General features: G+C 39.7%; 1 protein-coding gene across 1 annotated transcript; it reads left to right on the top strand.

The window, feature by feature from the left end:
• The first annotated feature begins 539 nt into the window (after positions 1-539).
• On the top strand, positions 540-1,925 carry LOC143101924 (ferritin, middle subunit). The gene is made up of 4 exons (XM_076265222.1): positions 540-821; positions 1,068-1,214; positions 1,328-1,453; positions 1,606-1,925. Exons 1-4 carry the CDS (start codon positions 717-719, stop codon positions 1,756-1,758), a joined length of 531 nt encoding a protein of 176 aa, XP_076121337.1. The 5' UTR covers positions 540-716; the 3' UTR covers positions 1,759-1,925.
• The last annotated feature ends 17,420 nt before the right edge of the window (positions 1,926-19,345 follow it).

The following is a 19,345-nucleotide window of genomic DNA, read 5'->3' as shown; positions in this document are numbered from 1 at the left end:
CAGTAGCTCCTACAAACAAACTTCCAGTGCATGTGTAACAGAGATATGTATGTTGCTTGTTAAAAAGTATAACTAGTGAAACTCAAATTATTTTAGAATTATTTAGCCATAACCAAAAAATTTTACTTTGTGCCCCGCGCTCCCCTAATGCTGATTCAATGTCTATTTACCATTGAGATTTCAATTTCAACCAAAATGATGATTTGGATGGAAAATCAACATCATATCAATGTCACCTTGCTATCTGGGTAGCCTACATAGAAATAGTAAACAACGTGCAGTTATGGTAAATGTAGTAGGCTACCCCACTAAACCTATTCATAGGATTCTCATAATAAAACGTTGTCTTCTTAATTCAAAAAAATATATCTGTTAAAGGTCTTAAACTGCAGATTCATCATGTCACGTCAGCAGTCTTGCACAGTTGCCATTTCTTAGTTCACGAGTGAGGCTGTTCTTGATTGGCTCATTCTGATGCCGTCGTTTCTAGTGACGCAGCTTATTTGGAACAATAAATAAGCAGGAGCGCAACTGCCAGTTTATCGTTTTGGAGAAGACGCCAAAGAAGATTCTTGCTTCAACAGTGCTTGAACGGAACTTCTTTCCTTCGACCGAGATTTCGCCGCATTCCTTGCTGTATTTAGCCTACATTTGAATAATACATTATATTTTTCTACTGATCATTTTGATAGTAAAACGAGGACAAAATTGCCGAAATGGAGATTTCTCAGATTCGCCAGAACTACCACCGTGACTGCGAGGCAGCCATCAACCGCATGATCAATATGGAGCTGTTTGCTTCATACACCTACACCTCGATGGTAAGTCTAAAATATCCAACGTCCCGTTTGTTGTAAATATTTTTATTGAATTATTCATGTCGCAATGTTGGAAGTAGACTGGTCCTGGTATGGCGTTGTCTAATGGTTGCGCCGTAAACAAACCAACCATGTGCGTGCTTAATTTAGAATTGGGAACGAATGCATAGCTGACTATTTGTTGAATTGTTTAGATCTCATAACATTTTACCTGTATTATTAACTGCCATTTTCCCTTTGAATGTTCAGGCATTTTATTTTGCCCGTGACGACGTCGCACTTCCTGGATTTTCTCACTTCTTCAAAGAGAACAGCGATGAGGAGCGCGAGCATGCGGATAAGTTGATGGCCTTCCAGAACAAAAGGGGCGGGCGCATCTTTCTCCAGGATGTGAAGGTCAGTGTTTACCTCAAAATGTGCAGTGTTGTTTGATTAATGTGTTCTCTGTTAACTATGTTTGTTTATCCAAGGGGTTAATTTCCTTCATGTTTACTCTTTGACCACTACAGAAGCCAGAGCGAGATGAGTGGGGCAGTGGACTAGAGGCTATGGCTTGCGCTCTGCAATTGGAGAAGAATGTCAACCAGGCCCTCCTGGACCTGCACAAGATCGCCTCTGAGAAAGTGGATCCACATGTAAGTTATAGTTACTGTCCAATCTCCTTGACTATTGTGCACATAATCTGCATGCTATCTTCATGTCGTCATTGTTGAATGTTGTATACAGTATTCTTAGTATGCCAGGACTTGCCCATACTTACTGGATTCATTTTCTATCCACCCATTAGCTTTGCGACTTCCTGGAGTCCCATTACCTGGGTGAGCAGGTGGAGGCCATCAAGAAGCTGGGCGACCATGTCACCAACCTCACCAAAATGGATGCTGCCAACAATAAAATGGCAGAGTATCTGTTTGACAAGCATACTCTGGGTAGCAGCTAAATGAGATGCTTGAACTGTAATGTGTCAGTCTCTGCTGGGATGATTATTAATCTGCCATTACCAATATGGCAACCACTCCCAATGCTGATGCAGGATGATGACTGTTTTACAAAAGAATTTTAAACCGCAGGTTTCAATCTGATGAAAAAATAAACATTTTGAGCAGATTCCTGTGTATGCATTTTTCATTTGTATTTTGGGTTGTGTTTTCCTCCTTAACCCATGGTTTGACCAATGGTTCACTTATTTTCTCTTCCCTAGTCTTGCATGTTTCTGTCTGCATGTGTTTGGCTTTGGGCACAATTTTAAAAATTAAAAGTCCTTGCATGGCATAGGCCTACTTGCTTTGAGTAGAATGAGTAACATAAGTTACCTAGACCTGAACTGACTAAGACTGAGTCAAATAAAACCTGCAGACTTTAAAATTATTCTCTGTACCATGTTTTACGGTGACTCTAAGAGAATCATCTATTATAATGGTAGGGAGTGACATGGAGAATTTTAGTATGCAGATGTGTGCGGGCCATGTTTGTTCATCCTATTCCTAATTGCTATTAACCTTTAAGTTGAGAGAAGGGGTAATAAAAGCAACATCAATTAAAAATATAGCTGCAAGCAGCAATGTGGGGGCCAAGCAGTTGAGCAGGAGTTGCATTGGCAACCCAATGTTGCTACATTATACACACACCCAATTAACCCCCCCTGTCCCACACACACACATATACACAGATAAACTTATTCCCCCACACACCCCAATAACCCCCCACACATATGCATACCTCAAACATCACCAAATTTATTGTGCGTAGTCAGGTTGTAGTCACAAGTCCACATACCAAGTTTGGTGTCGATACGAGATAGTGTTGATAATTATAGCACCCCTAGTGGTCAAAAGTCACCAAATTTATTGTGCGTCCTCAGGTTGTAGTCACGGGTCCACATACCAAGTTTGGTGTCGATACAAGAAAGTGTTGATAATTGTAGCACCCCTAGTGGTCAAAGCTCATTAAATATATTGTGCGTCTTCAGGATGTGGTCCCGAGTCCAGGTACCAAGTTTGGTGTTGATACGAGAAAGTGTTGCAAATTATAGCACCCCTAGTGGTCAAACGTCGCTAAAATTATTGTATGTCCTCAGGATGTGGTCCTAAGTCCATATACTAAATTTGGTTTCAATATGTGAAAGCATTGCTGAAATATGAGCCCACTTCTTGTGATTATAGCGCCACCTATAGGTCAAAAGTCATTTATTGAGCCTCCTCCTAATTGGGTCCTGAGACCCTGTACTGAGTTTGGTGTTGATACGCGAAAGCCTTGCTGAGATCACTTCACTTCCTGTTTGGCGGCTTCGCCGCCAAACGTGATTGGTCGTCACAGGCAACCGGTTTTGAATATGTCTCCAAAAAGCAATGCGTTTATGAGTCATGGTCTGACGATCGATCATCTGCGTCAAGTTTCGTGAAAATCGGACAAACTTTGCCAACTTTGATGCCTTTTAGGTGTTTTTGATTAAATCCAATATGGCAGCCTGATCAATTACGTTTTCATCACCAATTCACATCTGCGTCGAGTTCGGTCTCATCCAAGGATTCCAAATATACCTTAATGTTCAAAATGTGGTGTACGGTAAGTGCATAGATGTAATACAAAATTTTAAACGTTGGTGGCGCTAGAGCACTCAAAGTGCAGACTTGAAACTTTGATAAATTAAAGATATGACTGAACCGAATCAATGTGCCGAATATCCCAACTTTTTACTGTATGGTTCAATGGCAAATTAGTGTTTCGTTATAATAATAATAAGAAGACTACGTAGAATCACTATGGGTTGCCTCGCAGCTTCGCTGCTTGGCCCCCAATAACATGAATAACTATCAGATATGCATGATGAAAGAATGAGTGTGTGAAGGGAGACTGTTTGTTTGTAACCATGGGCACCATATCTAAAACACATCTAGCACATTTTAATCTTGCCAGAGAGATCCTATCCAGTAGACAAATCCACTAGGGTGCACATAAAGCACAGAACTTTGGCCTCAAAAACAGAATAGGATGTTTTGCTTTAAATAAAAAGTAATAATCCATTACACTTTGCACGCAACTCCGCAAAATTCTCCTAGAGTTAGTTCAGTATCCTCAACAACCTCAGGCTCCATAAGTGGAAGACGGTGGCTCAAACTGACACACCAGCTAATCAAGTTTCTTCAGGGGCACATAAGGACAGGGTGTTTTATCAGCTACTGAACCCATTAACCTTTCACATTTTTTTTAATTGGTTGTACATTGACTATGGATAAGGGGAAGATTGAGAAGTTACTGAAGTTATTTTGAAATGCGGAATAGTTCAATGCCTTCAGTTATTCATTAATTGCAGTCTTTGAAAGAGTAGGGTACTAGAATTTTCAGGACACGTGAAAGTCTTTGGTTTCTCATACAATTTCAAAAGGCTCATAAGTTTGTTAAAGCAACACCAAAGAGTTTTTTGTACCTTAAAATAATGTTTCCAAAATCGTTTCAGTGGTTCATCAACTCGTAACAGGTTGAACGGCACTTTCTGCATTCGCTTTGCGGCCCTCTATCGGCTATAACAGCACTATGTAAGTTTGCCGGATCGGGTAGCGGTTCTGTAGTTCGATGGAATGAGACATTCTACCTTGTCTGTGGACATTGTTATTTGCAAAGCTGGTGCTGGATAAACAAATAGTGCATGCGACATAGGAAAAGTTCTTTGGTGTTGCTTTAATTTCTGCTGTCCTGTCAGTGCTGTCCTGTACAGTAACTTATTATCAACCTGCAATTGTCTCAAAAAAGGCATCTATCTAACATTTGTTTTATATACCAGGCAATATCTTCATATGCAAATATTTCCAGTCACACTGACCACCTCTGCATAAATGAAGCACATGTTCTTATTCACCCATTTTAGTAAGTAAAAAACGGAGTAAAATGTGAGTAAGTGTTATGTTGTTTGGAACTGTAGAAGAGGTATAAAAATAGCGTTTTGTAGCAGCGCAATTGAAATGCCCCGCTCACTTCCAGGCTACGAGTTGTGACTGAAAACGGTACAATCGAACTTTCTCAAAACACATCCGAATGACATAATTTTGATGTCAACTCAACGTATGCACCCCCAATCATCCGTAAATCGATCTAAAGTGCATTTTACTCCGGATAATTCCTTTAATGTGAAGCTCGCCAGTGGAAATGTTTCAACTGCTGATATTGTGGTGGGCCTTCATGGCACTATGCATCTGCCTGATCAATAATGGAAGTCAATAAGAAGTTGACATTTCTGCATTTCGTTGTCTTACTGCATTTTGTTGTCTTTGTACTTATATTCTGCGCAATGACAATAAAGTTGAATCTAATCTAAAAAAAGAAACAAAAATCTCCTTGTCATGCAGTGTTAACCCTTCAGTCATCAGAAAACATGAAATGTTCAAACCAAAAATATTTCAAACCAAAATGTTAAAGAGGTGGAATCTATCTCACACGGAGCACTGAATAATCATAAACTCATAAGCTCATAAAATCACAAACATGAAATCAAAAGAAAAGGAGAAGAACACCTCACACTCAGCCTCCTTCAGATAGCTTCCACAATTATTTAATAAATTCAGTAAAAAAAATAAGGAAAAAGATATGAAAAGGTACAACCACCATAAACTTAAGGCTTTACACACACACACACACACATGCACACACACACACACACACACATGCACGCACGCACACACACACACACACACACACACACACACACACACACACACACACAAAGAAACATGGCTACTCCTCTACAGCCATACGCACAAAAATCTCTGGAGAAAGTGATGGGAACCTGTGTGAAGTGAGGAGGCCTCTCAGGTTTTCAACTCTGTATCTCCCCACCAGAGGCAGTAAGACCGCCTACGAGTGCACCTGCTCCTGCACCCAGTGACCAACTAACATGAAGAGGGAGGAGCAGGGAGTGAAGAGAGTCAAAGAGAACACAACATAGCCATAACTCAACCATCTGTTTGAATCACAGATAGATAACTATCTGCAATAACTATCCTCAAATCGTCACATTAAAGCAAATACATCTTTGGACAGCACATTCAATGAGATAAAGGGCTGGGATGGGGAGAAGGCGTGCACTGGTAGGATGTTCTGTCGAGCAAGAAAGGCCATGCAGGGTGCCCACTTCAAAAGACACAAACATACTGGATAGAACCATACAGTATTCCATTACTGACAGGATTGCCACTGGTGAGTCTTCTAATCACGACTGGGAAAATCTGAAAATACCGGTGCTGCCCACATACCATACAGTGCACAAGGCAATCCGATAAGTCGATAGAGATTACACTAGGTCCGCAAGCCCTGTGAAATTCTATATGGGAAATTATGGTGCCTGAATTAGATTGGGATGTGGAATGAGATTAGTGATAGACAGACACCACTTCAAAATGAAGTGCAGTGTTAACCCTTCAGTCATCAGAAAACATGTAATATTCAAACCAAAAATATTTCAAACCTTAAACACTTAAAGAATTATACAAGGCTCCCTGTGACAAACAGGAACTGGTGAGGGGGAAAAAACCTTCCTGCCTTAATACTGCTGTGCACAAAGGTTAGCTTAGAGGCACTGCATTATCATCATTTCACTATAATGGGGTTAAAGTGCTAACTGGATGGCACAAGTTAATGTGCTCTTACTAATTGGCCTACTATTAATCTACCACTCATGTGCTAAGACAGTTTTCCCAATATTTGTGATTTAAACAAAGAAACATCTGTATGTATGTGGTTACAGTGTGTTTGCATCCAAAACAAAATCAAAAGACATTGCTTAGAACAAACAGATTGTCACCCACTGGCAACAAATTCTAAACTGTGATTAAAAGCCTAAGCAATATTTTTTGTTGAATTTTATTTTTGTATCTGTATATTAATGTAATCTGTATCTTAGTGAGTGAAAAAAGAGAGAAACGTTAACTTAAATACCTAAAACAATGTTCTTTCTTTAAAAAAAAAAAAAATCCAGTCAGGAATTCATTTTGACCTCAGATAACTTCCCCATGTCACATGTCAAAGTCAAAGTCAAAGTCAAAGTCAGCTTTATTGTCAATTTCTTCACATGCTCCAGACATACAAAGAGATCGAAATTACGTTTCTCACTATCCCACGGTGAAGACAAGACATATTTTACCAATTTAAGTACACAGACAAACATAACATTCAAGTAAACAAAAAATAAGTAAATAACAAAAAATAAGTAAATAAGAGGGCACATACAATGAAGAAATAAGAGCAGCAAAAAATGGTTGAAATTGTGCATAGACAGTCAAAAAAAAAGTAGTGCAAAGTCAGGCCAATAAAAGGCTGAGGTAGTTCTGTTTGACCTAAGTAAGAAAGTGGCATAGTGGTGCAAGTTATGTAAGAGCAACAAGTTGCAAAAGTGTACAAGTGTGCAAGTGGAGTAGTGCAAGGCGGCCATTGTAGGTCCAATGTCCAGGATGTTATGTAGCTGAGGGTGGAGGGGGGAGAGGGGGGAGAGAGTTCAGCATCCTAACAGCTTGTTGTATGAAGCTGTTGGTGAGTCTGGTGGTGCGGGAGCGCAGGCTTCTGTACCTCTTCCCAGAGGGCAGTAGATCAAACAGATTGTGAGCGGGGTGACTTGCATCACTCACAATTTTGGTCGCCTTGCGGGTGAGGTGGGTGGTGTAAATGTCCTTCAGGGAGGGGAGTGAAGCACCAATAATCCTTCCAGCTGTGTTCACTATGCGCTGCAGGGCTTTCCTGTTGTATTCAGTGCAGCTTCCGCCCCACACAGCGATACAGCTGGAGAAGATGCTCTCAATGGTGCCTCGGTAGAACATGGTCATGATGGCTGGTGGAGCACTTGCTCGCCTGAGTTTCCGCAGGAAGTACAGGCGGCGCTGGGCTCTCTTCGCCAGTGATGCAGTGTTGGTGGTCCAGGAGAGGTCTTCACTGATGTGCACCCCCAGGAATTTGGTGCTGCTCGCTCTCTCCACCACAGCACCGTCGATGGTCAGTGGCAGGTGTTGGGTGTGACCTCTCCGGAAGTCAACAACAATCTCTTTGGTCTTGCTGACGTTCAGCAGGAGGTTGTTGTCCCTGCACCACGTGGTCAGATGGTCGACCTCCAATCTGTATTGAGTCTCGTCGCCCTTGGTGATGAGACCCACCAGAGTTGTGTCGTCAGCAAATTTCACTATGTGATTGTTGCTGTAGGTTGCAGTGCAGTCATGCGTCAGCAGGGTGAAGAGCAGAGGACTGAGCACGCAGCCTTGGGGGGCCCCTGTGCTCAGTGTGATGCTGCTTGAGGTATTGTTGCCAACACGTACTACTTGAGGCCTCTGACAGAGGAAGTCCAGTAGCCAGTTGCAGAGGTAGGTACTGAGTCCCAGTTTGTCAAGTTTGCAGATGAGTTGTTGTGGTATTATGGTGTTGAATGCAGAACTGAAGTCTATAAACAGCAATCTCACATATGAGTCTCTTTTTTCCAGGTGGGTGAGGGCTGGGTGGAGGGCTGAGCAGATTGCATCCTCTGTAGACCGTTTGGCTTGGTATGCAAACTGGAAGGGGTCCAGGGTGGGGGGGATAATGGATTTGATATGTGACATGACAAGCCGCTCAAAGCACTTCATGATGATGGGTGTCAGTGCCACAGGGCGGTAGTCATTGAAGCAGGATGGAGCAGTTTTCTTCGGCACAGGTATGATGGTGGCAGCTTTGAAACATGATGGGACGATGGCTTGCTTCAGGGAAGTGTTAAAGATGTCTGTGAAGACATCCTTAAGCTCCCCTGCGCAGTCTTTCAGCGCACGACCTGGGATGTTGTCTGGACCTGTTGCCTTACGGGTGTTGATAGCAGCAAGTGTCCTCTTCACGCTGTCGGCAGAGAGGCACAGGGGCTGCTCGTGTAGAGGGGGATGGGTCTTCTGTGGGCAGGTGCTGTTTTGTGCTTCAAAGCGAGCGAAGAAGCGGTTCAGTTTGTTGAGCAGAGGGATGGCTTGTAGTCCGTGAGGGCCTGAATACCCTGCCATAGGCTTTATGTTGGTTAGGGTCTTGCAACAGAACACAGAGGTTAACCTCACTGTGGCATGTAAGTAAGTTTGAGAGTGATCACCATACGGATAAATGCAATTATATGTAGTAATGGGGTATTTTATAATATCTTTAATTGATATTGATTTATGAAATCCTGAGATGTTTTATTGAATGTAGTCCCATGCTTTTCCTTGTGGAAGCATGGATAAAAAGTACATTAATGTACGTGTTTTGCAGTCAGTTCTTACTACACATTACATGTACACATTGTGTCAAGACCCTTCTTAACAGGAAAAAGATGGCGTTCAGAGAGGGGGACATGGCAGAGCTGAGGCGCGTGCAAGGGGAACTCAAAGTCAAGCTGAAGGAGGCTAAGGAGGACTACAGAAGGAAGGTGGAACAGAAGTTGGCGGAAAACAACATGAAGGAGGCATGGGACGGCATGAAGATTATCACTGGCCTGAAGAAGAGCAGCAGCTCTGTGGAGGGGGACCTGGACAGGGCGAACCAGTTGAACCACTTCTACAACAGGTTTGACTGCCCTGCTCCAGCTCCAATGGCGGTGGTCTGTCCACCACCCCCAGCTGACTCAGACATGGCTCTTGTTTGCGTGCCTGCCCTACCCCCACCTCCCAGTCTCTCCAGCTCTGCATCCCGGTGACATCCAACGACCTAAGCCACCATCACCTCACGCCCTGCCACCGGATAAAAAGTACATTAATGTACGTGTTTTGCAGTCAGTTCTTAGTACACATGTACAGATATGTAGGCTATATTTAACATTTATTTTCTATTTGGTCTGTTATGAAATCATGCATTGACCCATTTAAGCACAGCTCAGTTTTAAGAAACTTAAATACATGCATGCTTAGCATTTTGTGAAAAGAAAACATTGACAAACTCTTAACCGTAAGCTGCCAGTATATTCTCTGATTCTAATAATTACAGATATCTAGGCGATGTAAGCACAGCTCAGTTTTAAGAAATGCTTATAGCCGAAAGACCATGTTGAATTTTGCTACAATTTATTTCAAAACCGGATTACTCTGGAACAGCTAACTATACATGGGAATGCATTACACCTTTGTGTTCGGTATGGTTTGTCATGTGTTGCGTGAAGAGTGTGTAGGCCTACGATATTCCACCGAGACGATTGGATGTGGGGATGGCGCAGAGAATAATTATTAAATCTCTTTTTTTCTCGCGAACTGTTTATCACAGCAAATAGTGGCTAGCTAGCACCGTTTAAAAGCTGGGAAAAGGCTCTTTCATGTGACACATGATGAGTAGCCTACTTCTCGAGGAGTTCAACAGAGAAGAATGGGTGAATTTGGACGCACTTCATATGCATTGTAGTGCGCCATGCTGCGCAGGAGACTGCGGCTCACTGGTAGTTATTATAGGTAACTTCAAATCAAAGCGATTTATCCTTATAGGCTGCACATTACAAGATCTGTACGAGATGATCTGCAGCACTGAAGTGAGAAATGATTTAACTCTTTGTGTAGCGCATGTGAGCACTTTTTTCCACATTTCAACCTAAATATTGGTGAGGACATTTCAGTCGTAATTTGACATTGGTGTGGACACGTCCTTCGGTCCCCACGCAAATCTACGCCCCTGCAAGAGTGCTTGAACGGAACTTTTCCGAGATTTCGCCGCATTCCTTGCTGTATTTAGCCTACATTTGAATAATAAACTAGAAACGCAATTCCCAAGGAATTACCAGTGCATGAAAATGCAAAAGAATATCATGTATAGTTAAAATAGATAATACAGAGCTGGTTACTGCGGTGATCCTAGAACAGACATGGTGGTTGCATAGCTTAATAAAAGTTGATAGTTTAAAAGTAGACTGTTTAAAAGCTGAATGTAGATAGTTTAAAAGTTGTTGATAGACAGCTAGTTTAATAGATAGATAGTTTAATGATAGTTTAAAAGTAGACCGTTTAAAAGTTGAAGGTAAATAGTTTAAAAGTTGTTGACAGACTGGAAGTTTAATGAATGTTGATATTCAAATAGTTTAATGGCTGTGTATAGGTAGATATTTGACGATAACTGGAAGTTGGAATGGCTCTAATGTTTGCTAGCAGTTATGCTAACATGTTTAACTATGCTAACCATGCTACTTAGCTAATGTTTTCTAGCAGTTTTTTAAAAAAATGCTAATTATGTTAGCAATGCTAACAAGCTAACCATGTTACTTAGCTAACTTAGCTAATGTTTTCTAGCAGTTTTGCTAAACATGCTAACTATGTTAGCAATGCTAACAAGCTAACCATGCTACTTAGCTAATGTTTTCTAGCAGTTTTGCTAAACATGCTAACTATGTTAGCAATGCTAACATGCTAACCATGCTACTTAAGTAACTTAGCTAATGTTTTCTAGCAGTTTTGCTAAAAATGTTAAAATGCTAACTATGCTAACAATGCTAACTAGCTGCAATGGGTAGGATTCATAGTTGATGACAAGTGTTGACATAGTTGATGACAAGTTAAAAGTTGTTGATAGACAGCTAGTTTAATAGATAGATAGTTTAATGATAGTTTAAAAGTAGACTGTTTAAATGTGGAATGTAAAAAGTTCAGTAGTTTAATGGGTTAAATTGTTTAACAGTGGATTATTGTAGTGAGGAATTTTACTTTGAAACAGTTTTGGGCAGAGGAAACAGTTGAATAGGATGTGTAGTCTTAATTGACCCAGATTGTATGCTTAAAGCCTGAGGCTGCAGGTGGCCTGAACACCTGCCATAGGATTCTAATTGCTTAATGGCCGTATTATGATGTCATAATTGGCAATGTTAAGTCTATGGGGATTTTTAAAAAGTTTTTCTTTAATAGTTTAAAAAGTATAAAAGTTTCAAAGTTGAAAAGTCATACCAACCCGATCTGTTTGAAGACCTACGTTTGAATGAAGTTTCTAAGTTAAACTGTTCAAGTGAAATTGCGTACGGAAAAAGTGGTAAGTGGAATAATAATAACTAGAAATGCAATTCCAAGGAATTACCAGTGCATGAAAATGCTAAAGTTGTGATGTAAAATATCATGTATAGTTAAAACGGATAATATAGAGATGGTTACTACGGTGATGCTAGGATAGACATGGTGGTTGCATAGCTTAATAAAAGTTGATAGTTTAAAAGTAGACTGTTTAAAAGTTGAATGTAGATAGACAGTAGATAGTTTAAAAGTTGTTGATAGCTAGTTTAATAGATAGTTTAATGGTAGTTTAAAAGTAAACCGTTTAAAAGTTGAAGGTAAATAGTTTAAAAGTTGTTGACAGACTGGAAGTTGAATGAATGTTGATATTCAAATAGTTTAATGGCTGTGTATAGGTAGATATTTGACGATAACTGAAAGTTGGAATGGCTCTAATGTTTGCTAGCAGTTATGCTAAGATTTTTAATTCTGTTAACCATGCTACTTAGCTAATGTTTTATAGCAGTGCTAGCATGCTAACCATGTTACTTAGCTAACTTAACTAACATTTTCTAGCAGTTTTACTAAACATGCTAACTATGCTAACAATGTTAGCATGCTAACTATGTTAACCATGTTACTTAGCTAACTTAGCTAATAATTTTAGCAGTTATGCTAACTATGCTAACTAGCATGTTAACTATGCTAACCATGTTACTTAGTTAACCTAGCTAATCATTTTTAGCAGTTTTGCTAACTATGCTAACTAGCATGTTAACATGCTAGCATGCTAACTATGCTAACCATGTGACTTAGCTAACTTAGCTAATCATTTTTAGCAGTTTTGCTAACTATGCAAACTAGTATGCTAACTATGCTAACCATGTGACTTAGCTAACTTAGCTAATCATTTTTAGCAGTTTTGCTAAAAATGCTAACTAGCATGCTAACATGTTAGCATGCTAACTATGCTAACCATGTGACTTAGCTAACTTAGCTAATCATTTTTAGCAGTTTTGCTAAAAATGCTAACTAGCATGCTAACATGTTAGCATGCTAACTATGCTAACCATGTGACTTAGCTAACTTAGCTAATCATTTTTAGCAGTTTTGTTAAAAATGCTAACTAGCATGTTAGCATGCTAACATGCTAGCATGCTAACTATGCTAACCATGTTACTTAGCTAACTTAGCTAATCATTTTTAGCAGTTTTGCTAAAAATGCTAATTAGCATGCTAACATGCTAGCATGCTAACATGCTAACTATGTTAACCATGCTAACTAGCTACAGTGGGTAGGAGTCATAGTTGATGACAAGTAACAGTTACAATGGCTGAACAGTTAAAAAGTTCAGTAGTTTAAAGGGTTAAATTGTTTAACAGTGAAATATTGTAGTGAGGACTTTTATTTTGAAACAGTTTTTGGCAGAGGAAGCAGTTGAACAGGATGTGTAGTCTTAATAGGGCCAGTTTGTATGCTTAAAGCCTGAGACTGGCAGTTGAGATCCAGGTGGCCTGAACACCTGCCATAGGATTCTAATTGCTTAATGGCCGTATTATGATGTCATAATCGGCAATGTTAAGTCTATGGGGAATTTTAAAAAGTTTTTCTTTAATAGTTTAAAAAGTATAAAAGTTACAAAGATGAAAAATACATAGCAGCTTTGTCCGTTTGAATACCTACGTTACAAAGTTTGAATGAAGTTTCTAAGTTAAACTGTTCAAGAGAAATAGCGTCTAGAAAAAGTGGTAAGCGGAATAATAATAAGAAGAAGTTGCCTAGGAAGAACAGTACAGTGCATTTTCATGCACTGTAATAAGAAGTTGCCTAGGAAGAACAGTACATTTTCATGCACTGTAATAAGTTGCCTAGGAAGAACAGTACAGTGCATTTTCATACACTGTAAGAAGTGGTTGCTCCCTAGGAAGAACAGTACAGTGCATTTTCATGCACTGTAATAAGAAGTCACCAGATTTCAATAGAGGGAATGCATCCCCTCTAATAACAGTATCGACTGTTACTAACAAAGGTATTATAGCAATATTATAAATGTGGCGACGGAATAGCCTAGAACTTGGGTACGCCTAGCCTTTGCACTTGCGGTGATAACCAAAACTAATGTGAATCGCGGACTATCCTACAATCAAAGAAAGTAAAGGAGATTATTTTTACCTGCGTTAGCCAAATAAAGGACGTGACTGCACCCTTCACAAACCGTAAAAATTAAGTTTGTTAGTTTTACAGTGGACTACAGTTGACAGTTCACTATAAGTCCACAAAAACAATTCTGGTTTTCTTGCACTAGTCAGTTTTGTCGTAGCCTACTCTGTCTGTTGTATGGCCTACACAGCGCGCAAGCTTTGGTCAATTTCTGTAACAAACAGTGCCACCTATAGGCCTGGGATATGAAGTAACGTGTTGAGTCGTGTTGAGATGGATCCGTTTGGACGCAAATATTCTTTTTACGGTTCCAGGGAAGACAGGGAAAAAAAGGCGGTTTGGTACGTGTGGACTAGGCCTGTATCTGTGTATGTGCAAAATGTGCCAGATTGTACACAGAACTGTTATCTGTTGAACAGCATTGCTCAAGTTCAACCTGTTTCATTTCATTAAAAGATAAATAGTTGAAATGTCAGCCAGTCCCTTGGTGTTTAACCAAAAATATATGCTATTTATTCCAATAACATAAATAAATGAATGATGATTTCTGCGAAACAGAGCCTTTCAATGCATGGTGTTTGGATTTTGGAGTTTAAACGTTCAGTGGAACCTTGCCCTGCCCTTTTAAGAGAAATACACGCTTCAGTTCATCTCTGCCACAAACGACAGCGTAACCGCACACCCTACCTGATGTCATCGCCACACCTGAGCTGCCCTGGACTTGACACTATAGTATTGCCTAACAACAATAACTAGAAATGCAATTCCGAGGAATTACACGAGGGGATGCAATCTGCTGGTTAGGGTGTTGGTGGGGCTCTTGAGCTTGCTGCTAGCTGGCTGGTAGGGTAATTGTGATACCTGCAAAGGTGCTTTTGGAGTAACCAAATTTGAATCTTGTGTGACATGGCATTCTTGAGATATCACACTCAAGGTGTTTTTGACCTTGACATTTGACCTTCAACCTCCAACATCAACTCACTTCATCTTTGAGTCCATAAAAACACTCGTACCAAATTTGAAGCATGTACGTCAAGCCGTTCTGGAGATATAAGGTGGGCGACCACGTCACCAACCTCACCAAAATGGATGCTGCCAACAATAAAATGGCAGAGTATCTGTTTGACAAGCATACTCTGGGTAGCAGTTAAATGAAATGCTTGATCTGTAATGTGGCAGTCTCTGCTGGGATGATTATTAATCTGCCATTACCAATATGGCAAGCACTCCCAATGCTGATGCAGGATGATGACTGTTTTACAAAATAATTTTAAACCGCAGGTTTCAATCTGATGAAAAAATAAAAATGTTGAGCAGATTCCTGTGTATGCACATTTGTCCTTTGGGCTGTGTTTTCCTCCTTAACCCATGGTTTGACCAGTGGTTCACTTATTTTCTCTTCCCTAGTCTTGCATGTTTCTGTCTGCATGTGTTTGGCTTTGTGTGTGGATGGCACAAGTTAATGTGCTCTTACTAATTAGCCTAATATTAATCTACCACTCATGTGCTAAGACAGTTTTCCCAATATTTGTGATTTGAACAAAGAAACATCTGTATGTATGTGGTTACAGTGTGTTTGCATCCAAAACAAAATCAAAAGACATTGCTTAGAACAAACAGATTGTCACCCACTGACAACAAATTCTAAACTGTGATTAAAAGCCTAAGCAATATTTTTTGGTGAATTTTACTTTTGTATCTGTATATTCATGTAATCTGTATCTTAGTGAGTGAAAAAAGAGAGAAACTTTAACTTAAATACCTAAAACAATGTTTTTTCTTTTAAAAATTTTTAAAACAAGTCAGGAATTCATTTTGACCTCAGATATCTCCCCCATGTCACATGTCGGTTAGGGTTTTGCAACGGAACACAGAGGTTAACCTCACTGTGGCATGTCAGTAAGTTTGAGAGTGATCACCTTACGGATAAATGCAATCATATGTAGTAATAGGGTATTTTACAATATCTTTAATTGATATTGATTTATGAAATCCTGAGATGTTTTATTGAATGTAGTCCCATGCTTTTCCTTGTGGAAGCATGGATAAAAAGTACATTAATGTACGTGTTTTGCAGTCAGTTCTTACTACACATTACACATTGTGTCAAGACCCTTCTTAACAGGAAAAAGATGGCGTTCAGAGAGGGGGACATGGCAGAGCTGAGGCGCGTGCAAGGGGAACTCAAAGTCAAGCTGAAGGAGGCTAAGGAGGACTACAGAAGGAAGGTGGAACAGAAGTTGGCGGAAAACAACATGAAGGAGGCATGGGACGGCATGAAGATTATCACTGGCCTGAAGAAGAGCAGCAGCTCTGTGGAGGGGGACCTGGACAGGGCGAACCAGTTGAACCACTTCTACAACAGGTTTGACTGCCCTGCTCCAGCTCCAATGGCGGTGGTCTGTCCACCACCCCCAGCTGACTCAGACATGGCTCTTGTTTGCGTGCCTGCCCTACCCCCACCTCCCAGTCTCTCCAGCTCTGCATCCCGGTGACACCCAACGACCTAAGCCACCATCACCTCACGCCCTGCCCCCGGATAAAAAGTACATTAATGTACGCAGTCAGTTCTTACTTTACACATTAGAGGCGTCTTTGAACGATGTACCGCACGTGTCAACTCAACGTCACTTTAGGTGGCCCGTGAGAATTTACTTTTCAGAGTAGTTTATTTTTTATTCGACCTTTATTTAACCAGGGAAAAGAAACATTGAGATTGTTATCTCTTTTTCAAATGGGCCCTGGCCAAGAAGGCAGCACACAGAAAGACAACAGTGACAACAAAGACTTGAAAATTGCTGTCTTTGATGGATGAATAATGATGAGGGCTTCTTAATCTGAGAAATTATATTATAAAAACACAGAGAAATGTGAGTGGGTAGCCAATAACCCAGTTCCCTATATTACATGTATGTAAATGGATATACATTGATGTACCTACCATATGTTTTGTCACCAAACACACACACACGCACACATAAACTGTAAAAAATAAACTGTACAATAGCTGTACTTGAATATCATCTTACCGTAATGGTTATGGTAATTCTACTTTCAAAGCTAGTTAATTTGTTGGTAATCAATAACAATGGAATGCACAGGCAACTGAGCAATAATATTATACATATTATAAAACATACTGTACATAGTCTTTCAGTTATAACTGGCCCTTTGAGGGCATCCATAATGCTGATGTGGCCTGGGATGAAAATGAGTTTGACACCCCTGCCAGCATTAGTTATTTGAGAATCTATTTCATATCCAAGCAAAATTGGTATTGCCAATGAAATACCCCTAACAGAATCTATATTAATCTGGAATTCAATCAAATCAATCAAATTGAATTGAAAACTAGAGAATCAGATTTGAATTAATTCAGTAAATCAGTCCAGCTACCTTTTCAGAATATTTTGTCATAAAAAATAAAAAAATGTGTTTGAAATTATGTGTTTGAGGCCTACATCATATCAAATGGGCCTAGGGCAGGCTACATCTACATAAAAATCTTCATACCCAGATAGCAATTACTCATTGAATCAATGTTAAATCAACATTATTTTGTCAACGTTAAAATCATTGAGTCAACGTCGAACTTCAACATTCTAAACATCCTATAACATTTTGAATTTCAATGGTATTTCAAATTAAATTAATATTGAAACAACATTGAAATTACAACCAAACTAAAGATCAATGTGATTTCAATGGTATTTCAATTGATATTAAACCTCATAAACCACTTTTAATCTGGAAAAATATTGGGAAATTCACATCCTGCTTTATATACAGCCAGGATGAATTTGACTAGGCCTTGTATGGCTGGTTTAGGCTACACAATCGTGCATAAATAACCATTGACAACCTATCAGTTTGAAAATCAAGTGCATTTATTAACTCTTCTTCATTTAGAAATTCACGTGTGTTGTGCTTCCCTGCCATCCATTCAGTATAGCATTCATAGACCACCCAGTTCGCAGTCAGCCCTCCTCGACCATCCAGTAGCAGAGTGAAGTGGCACCTAACAGAAACAGAAGAAAAAGAGATAGACAGTGTTAGATAAATATGTTCAACTGAAACTGAAGGCTACTTATACTTGAAACTTTAGAATAATCATAGAATATATATTCTATATGTTTGTTGAGTTTGCTGTCAAAATGCCAGGCTGAAGATAGTGTTAGAATAATTCAGTTTCGCAGGGTGAGCTCATTGAACATGCCGTGTTTGCTAGCAGCACCAGCCATTCGGGCAGCTCTGTTCGTGCGAACAATTTTGCTGCCCAATGAACGGTTAATGATAGCAGTCTAGTCAGATATGACTTAAAGTTAACTTATATCAGTATTGCTAAAGTTAGCCTATTAAACTCACAAAAATATGATCACCAGGAGTTACATAAATGTTAGCTAAACGTAAATGTCTAGGTGGTACTTGTCTTTCCATTACTGAGTTGTGAGTGCAGCTCACAGACTCCAATCTTGTATCATCTTAATAACCATCTTGTAGGCTAAAAATGAACACCGTTTTGAAACATGTAGCCAACTCATAGCAGGAGCTACAAAAATATGCGCGTATTAGTGTTAGTTTAGTTAGTTTTTGTGATGTTTTGCATTTTGCCTCATGTGTTTTCAGGTTTGAGGGCTTTTCTTGGCAGGATTGACCTTGGTTAGACTCTTTGCTTCCATTGGCGCATATTTCTTATGTTATTTCTCCGTATAGAAAACAAAGTCAATTTTCGACACACGTCTGTTGTTAGTTCATGACTTATGTATCATAAATAGTCAGATCCTATTCTATCATACACATTCAGATACATTTATTGAATTAATTTAATTAAAAACAGCCTTTTGAACCCCGCATATGGGGCAGGTTGTAACATTTAACCTATCGCACTCTCGGTGGAATTGTAAAAGAACAGTAGCTCCTACAAACAAACTTCCAGTGCATGTGTAACAGAGATATGTATGTTGCTTGTTAAAAAGTATAACTAGTGAAACTCAAATTATTTTAGAATTATTTAGCCATAACCAAAAAATTTTACTTTGTGCCCCGCGCTCCCCTAATGCTGATTCAATGTCTATTTACCATTGAGATTTCAATCTCAACCAAAATGATGATTTGGATGGAAAATCAACATCATATCAATGTCACCTTGCTATCTGGGTAGCCTACATAGAAATAGTAAACAACGTGCAGTTATGGTAAATGTAGTAGGCTACCCCACTAAACCTATTCATAGGATTCTCATAATAAAACGTTGTCTTCTTAATTCAAAAAAATATATCTGTTAAAGGTCTTAAACTGCAGATTCATCATGTCACGTCAGCAGTCTTGCACAGTTGCCATTTCTTAGTTCACGAGTGAGGCTGTTCTTGATTGGCTCATTCTGATGCCGTCGTTTCTAGTGACGCAGCTTATTTGGAACAATAAATAAGCAGGAGCGCAACTGCCAGTTT

This window comes from Alosa pseudoharengus, unplaced genomic scaffold, assembly GCF_046254945.1.
Source record: "Alosa pseudoharengus isolate Yale_2024_CS ecotype anadromous, Long Island Sound unplaced genomic scaffold, YU_APseudo_1.1 YU_APseudo_1.1_scf_4, whole genome shotgun sequence".
In the NCBI taxonomy this organism is placed as follows: Eukaryota; Metazoa; Chordata; class Actinopteri; order Clupeiformes; family Clupeidae; genus Alosa; species Alosa pseudoharengus.
The sequence above is the reverse complement of the archived record's forward strand: the minus strand, read 5'-3'. Positions and strand labels throughout refer to the sequence as shown.

What these genes read in the sequence shown, in the direction of transcription:
- LOC143101924 (XM_076265222.1), top strand. Translation starts at nt 717, where the DNA reads ATGGAGATTTCTCAGATTCGCCAGAACTACCACCGTGACTGCGAGGCA. An exon ending in TCTTTCTCCAGGATGTGAAG is followed by an intron (nt 1,215 to 1,327) that starts GTCAGTGTTTAC and finishes TGACCACTACAG; the next exon opens with AAGCCAGAGCGAGATGAGTG. An exon ending in CTGAGAAAGTGGATCCACAT is followed by an intron (nt 1,454 to 1,605) that starts GTAAGTTATAGT and finishes TCCACCCATTAG; the next exon opens with CTTTGCGACTTCCTGGAGTC.